This window comes from Alligator sinensis, unplaced genomic scaffold (genome assembly GCF_000455745.1).
Source record: "Alligator sinensis unplaced genomic scaffold, ASM45574v1 scaffold436_1, whole genome shotgun sequence".
Taxonomy (NCBI): domain Eukaryota; kingdom Metazoa; phylum Chordata; order Crocodylia; family Alligatoridae; genus Alligator; species Alligator sinensis.
This window is the reverse complement of record NW_005842172.1, coordinates 203,638-209,637: the sequence shown is the minus strand read 5'-3', so window position 1 is coordinate 209,637 and position 6,000 is coordinate 203,638. Positions and strand designations below refer to the sequence as shown.

General features: G+C 48.5%; 1 protein-coding gene across 3 annotated transcripts in view; it reads left to right on the top strand.

The window, feature by feature from the left end:
• The first annotated feature begins 5,764 nt into the window (after window positions 1-5,764).
• Window positions 5,765-6,000, top strand: part of HEPACAM2 (HEPACAM family member 2) — a 44,066-nt gene continuing 43,830 nt past the window's right edge. For all 3 annotated transcript variants that reach the window (XM_025206811.1, XM_025206808.1, XM_025206810.1), the window contains exon 1: window positions 5,765-5,889. In XM_025206811.1, the coding sequence (XP_025062596.1) occupies window positions 5,811-5,889 (79 nt within the window). In that variant the 5' untranslated portion in view covers window positions 5,765-5,810. The remainder of the gene's footprint in view (window positions 5,890-6,000) is intronic.

Below are 6,000 nucleotides of genomic sequence, written 5' to 3'. Positions count from 1 at the left end.
AAAAGGGGGGGGGGGGCACTTTATGTCAAGGAGCACTACACATCCTCTGCCAGCAGTATGGGGTCAGGGGAAGGGCGAGCTGAAGTGCTCTGGGTCAAGATCCAGGGGGGGCAAGGCGAGAGGGATTTGACGGTGGGGGTCTATTACAGACCCCCCAATCAGGAGGAGGAGCTGGACAGGGAATTTTCAGGCCAGCTTGCGGAGACACTAAAAGCAAGGGATGTAGTTGTCATGGGCGATTTTAATTACCCGGACATCTGCTGGGAGGAGCAGTCAGCCGGGACGGACCGCTCCAGGAGGTTCTTGGCCGAGTTGCAGGACCTCCACTTGATTCAGGAGGTGCACAGTCCCACCAGAGGAGATGCTCTGCTGGACCTGGTCCTGGCCGCAGGCGACGACCTGGTAAGAGGCCTCCAGGTTCTTGACCACCTGGGCAATAGTGATCATCGCGTGCTGGAATTCACCATCCAGCGTAGAGTGTCAAGGGCCCGCAGCAAGGTGGTGGCCCTAGACTTCAGGAGGGCCAACTTCAGTGAGATGAGGAGATTAGTGGGAGAGGAACTGGGGTCCTTGAGGGCAGAGGAACTCAGCGTCCAAGAGGAGTGGTCGTTCCTTAAGGAAACGATACTCGGGGCCCAAGGGGTGTCCATCCCGACAAGAAGCAAGGCGGGCAGGAGTGTCCAAAAGCCCCCCTGGCTCACCAAGGGTGTCCGGGAATGCCTGCTTGCCAAAAGGGTGGCGTACGCCCGGTGGAAGGGGGGTGTAATCTCCAAAGAGGAGTATACCTCCTCTGCTCGGGCCTGCAGGCGGGCTGTTAGGAAGGCCAAGGCGGAGATAGAGCTCGGATTAGCGTCCAGGATTAAGGATAACAAAAAGTCCTTTTTCAAATATATTGGGAGGATGAAGAAGGCGCCGGGTAATGTGGGGCCCCTGCAGGATATGCGGGGCAATCTGGTGGTTGCGTCAGAGGATAAAGCGGACCTCTTTAACCAATTCTTCACCTCCGTTTTCTTGTGCAGGGACCGGGACTTCCCTGCTGTGATAGAAGCCGGACGCGAGGGGATCGCCTTCAGACCTCAGGTTGGGGAGGACCGGGTTAGAGAGCTTCTGGAGGGGCTGGACGCGTTCAAGTCAGCGGGTCCGGATGCTCTCCACCCCAGGGTGCTGAGGGAGCTGGCTGGGGTTATTGCAGGGCCCCTGGCACGGCTCTACGAGCGATCGTGGTGCTTGGGCCAGGTGCCAGACGATTGGAAGGTAGCTAATGTGGTCCCCATCTTCAAAAAAGGGAAAAGGGAGGACCCGGGCAATTATAGGCCCGTCAGTCTTACCTCAATCCTGGGGAAGCTCTTTGAGAAGATCATCAAGGAGCACATTTGTGATGGGCCGGCATCCGAGATGATGCTCAGGGGCAATCAGCATGGATTTATTAGGGGGAGATCATGTCAGACCAACCTGATTGCCTTTTATGATCAGGTCACAAAGGCCATGGATGCAGGTGTCGCGGTGGATGTAGTCTTTCTGGACTTCAGCAAGGCCTTTGACACCGTCTCTCACCCCATCCTAATTAGTAAACTAGGCGACTGTGGCATAGATGCCTACACGGTCAGATGGATTGCAGATTGGCTGAAGGGTCGCACTCAGAGGGTGGTGGTGGATGGATCATATTCGACTTGGGGGGAGGTGGGTAGTGGAGTCCCTCAGGGCTCGGTCCTGGGCCCTGCGCTGTTCAATTTCTTCATCAGCGATCTTGATGTTGGGGTGGAGAGCAACCTGTTTAAATTCGCTGATGACACCAAAATTTGGGGGGAGGTGAGCACGCTAGCAGGGAGAGAGAGATTGCAGAAGGATCTGGATAGGTTACAGGGGTGGGCAGACAGGAACAGGATGCGTTTCAATACGGACAAGTGCAGGGTGCTGCACTTGGGTAGTAGGAACCAGCAGCACACTTATACGATGGGGAGCTCCCTACTTGAGAGCACGGAGGCGGAAAGGGATCTTGGTGTCATTATTGACTCCAAGATGAACATGGGCCGACAATGCGAGGTCATGGTTGGCAGGGCTAACCGGACCTTGTCGTGCATCCACAGGTGCATCTCGAGTAGAGCCAGGGAGGTGATCCTCCCCCTCTATGCGACGCTGGTCAGGCCGCAGCTGGAGTATTGTGTCCAGTTCTGTGCGCCCCATTTCAGGAGGGATGTGGACAACATGGAGAGGGTCCAGAGGAGGGCCACCCGCATGATCCGGGGACAACAGGGCAGACCCTACAGTGAGAGACTGCGGGACTTGAACCTATTCAGCCTCCACAAGAGAAGGCTGAGGGGGGACCTGGTGACCGTCTATAAACTCACTAGGGGGAACCAGAAGGGTTTGGGGGAGACGCTGTTTCCCCTAGCCCCTGCTGGCATAACAAGGAATAATGGGCACAAGTTGATGGAGAGGAGGTACAGATTGGACATCCGAAAAAACTACTTCACAGTTAGGGCGGCTAGGAGCTGGAACCAACTTCCAAGGGAGGTGGTGCTGGCCCCTACCCTGGGGATCTTTAAGAAGAGGCTGGATACTTACCTGGCTGGACTCATTTGAGTCCCGTTTTTGTTTTTAGGGTGAGTGGTTTTGTTTGTGTTTTTGGGTTGTTCTCCCGCCCTGGCGGGGGGTCGGGCTAGAAGATCTATTAGGTCCCTTCCGACCCTGAAACTATGAAACTATGAAACTATGAAGCTGACAAACAAGTAAGCAGGTGTCCAGGCAGGTCAAGAGACACAACCAGATTGTCTGCTGCTCAGATGGAGCTCTGCTATTTGGCTTGAGTTTATGAAGGCCTGTGTGGGCAGGCTCTCCTCCTGAGGGCCCTGAAGATGACAGAGCCAGCACCCTGATTACCTCCAGCTGGGACCTGGAACTGGATCAGCCACAGCTAGGGCTTGACTTTTTACAGTTCCTGGTTAGAGGGTCTTGCCTCCCTACTCAGGGTCAGACCAATTACATTTGAAATCAGGAAGGAATTTTACCCTGCAGTGAGACCCGTATGGATTGTGGAGTTTTATTGCCTTCCTCCATATGGGGGTCAGGGAGAAGGGGGTTATGGTCCTCTTTCTTGGATCTCTCAAGTGTATTTTAACAACCCTTGTATCAGTGGAACATTAAGTTGTATTCAGTAAAGAGCAATGATACAAGTGATACCTTTCAAAATAATGAGTAAGCTTGTCGAGCACTAACGTACAATTATGAATTCCTACTGGGTACTTATATGAATCTTTAGGCACCTAAATTCTTCAAAAAATCTATTCTCAGTCCCCAAAGCCCAGTCCTGAGTTTTGTTCAAACTCTACTCCTGTATAACTACCTAGCAGTTTAGATTTTCACGGGTCATTAGATTTTTTAATCTCTGGGCTATATTGATTTACAAGTAGCTGCCAGATTTGGCCATATGCTATCTATTTTAACTACCACCTCGAACAAGCAGCAAGCAGCATCTCAGGCAATCCAAACAAACTGAATATCAAACCCTGCCAATACAAACGCTGCCTTGTACACACAATTCTTACTGTGAAGAGGCGAGAGAATGGATCACTGAGAGCAGAGAGTACCCCCAACATTGAGCGCACTAGAGAAGCTGATCAGATACTGCCATGAAAAGGGGCAGATGGAAATCGTCATAGTACAGAACAGAGAGCTGGAGAGACAGCAGTTTCCTGTTAGAATTATTGTTTCCCTCGTCCCTCCTGTCTCATGTGCTAACAGTTATGTGTGTTCCTGGTCCTCCACTCATTTGTGAAAAAGTGTATCGTCTCCTCAAGTGCTGAGTGGATCCCAATGTATTTTATCAAGTGCTGCTTTACTTAGGCCAGGGCTGTCCAGTTGCTAAGAGGCCAGGGGCCACATGCCTATAGACCACACCAGTGCAAGCCATGGACCCCACTGTGGGTGCCCCCCACCACTACACCATGCCCTCCATCACTGCTGCACCTAGTGCCTGCACTCCCCCCAAACAACCCCTGCACCATGTGCACACCCTCTACCCCCACTTCTGTATCATGCACTTGTGCAGCCACCAGTTGGACAGCTCTGACTTAGATAAAGATATATGCAAGAAGATATACTTCCTACCAAGCAGGCAAATTTGCACCTCCGGATAGGACCAGCTCATTGAATTGTCATTTGTTCGGAAACTGCTTCTGAACAGAAGATAAGGGTAGAGTAATAGTAGAGCAATAGAGTAATCAAGAAGTAAAGCAATGATCTGGGAGTTCTACTTCAGGCCACAAAGCACCCAGATAAGCAGAGTCCTTTACACTAGGAATTCCCAAAGCCTTGTCACTAAAGGGCCATTTCAAAGGGCAGTCCCTGGCAGCAGGCCACATCAAAGGGGTTCACAGGTCACGTTTTGAGATCCCCTGCTATAAATCATAATCCTCAGTAGTGGAGAGTATTACAAAAACTACTGCAACCTTTGTGTGGGCACAGCATGTGTCCTTCACCTGTTGACCCATGTAAGATAACGACTCCAGGGCTCCTGTCTCCTCCATGGTGTTGCTATCATGAAGCAGTCCTTTTCTTTCCTGAGCTTGATACTGAGGTGCTGACCAAGTCCTGAAGGTTCGGAGTGCATTAAACTCCTTTTAACTTCAGAGTGCATTAAACTCCTTTTAACTTCAATGGGAGTTGAGAATGCTTATTCCTTCCAGAAGTTCCAGCACCTCGAGGAATGAGCCTTCTGAGCACAAGGCTGGGACTGCCCCCAAACTCAGTACAGAGAAAAATAATATGGGTTGGCAGCCATTTCCTCCCACAAAAGGCAGGGCACAATCTAACCTAATAGTTGTGAGCTGTGCTTGTGGCTGCCTAGGTGCCACATAATTAAACCGTAATAAAATAGATAAACGACCTCTAGATGCAAATATTTGCTATTGGACATTATTGCACATGAAGGGATGGAAAGGTTGACTGGTTTGCTGATGATTAGTCTTCTATGCTGAATGACAGCCTTAAATAAAAACCAGCTTGTAAATGAGTATTAATTTAAAGCGCAGTCAATTAACACAAAATAAACAGACTGGCAGCTAAGTTGCCAGCCTGGGTAAGATTTCTACCTTAGGTTGAGGAGTTTTTGTCTACGCTTGTGGATACCCCTGCAAAACACATCCATGACTCAGAAATAAACAACTCTGAGGTAAAAAAGATTATCCCTCAAAAACATTACTTTTAAATATTTAAAAGGAAAATCTAAAAAAAAATTGCTGTAGAAAAACAACTTCTGGTGAAAAGTGTTATACAATATATCTGTTACACTGATATCTGATCTCAATTTTTCTTTACCATTTTGGCAAAGATATGCCTAACACTTTATACAATACATGTAGGGATCCTACCATTGGAAGAGGATGATATTTCTACCTATTAGGATCCTATTTGAAGTTAAGGTAACTGTTTAGCAGATCACTGGTGTTTCACTGTATAACTATTTAACAGTATACCACCTCAATACCTGTATAAGTTTTACATGGTGTATGTACATTTATTTCTTTTGATGCAGAGCAATTCATACCCTGTACCCTGTTTATCACACTTTGGACCACATTTGCTAGGAATAAACTGGAGAAAGATTATGATAAAGTCACAGGCAATGAAGATGTTGAGTACTAATCTAACAGGTGTTCCCACTCCCTGTGTCCTTTGTATATGCATATTCAAATCACACAAGGCAAGAGGCAGGATAGGGTCTGTTAACTCACTGCTGATTTCCCTAGCAAATAAGCCAGCAGCTGCTGGACCAAGCACTGGCTTAGCCCAGAGAAGAAGGTGTTATTTGTATGGGACACGATGCTTTCATGGAGCCCTTTAGCAACTCATTTTGTGAGTTACAGTGCAAAATATATTTTCTGCTTTTAGGTAAGAGAGGCAATGTAGTATTATGCCTGTTTGTTTTCACCGGGGACAAGTGGTTTATTGATATGTAGACAAGATTCTTTGGATATGTATATTTTTAAATGTTAAAGAATT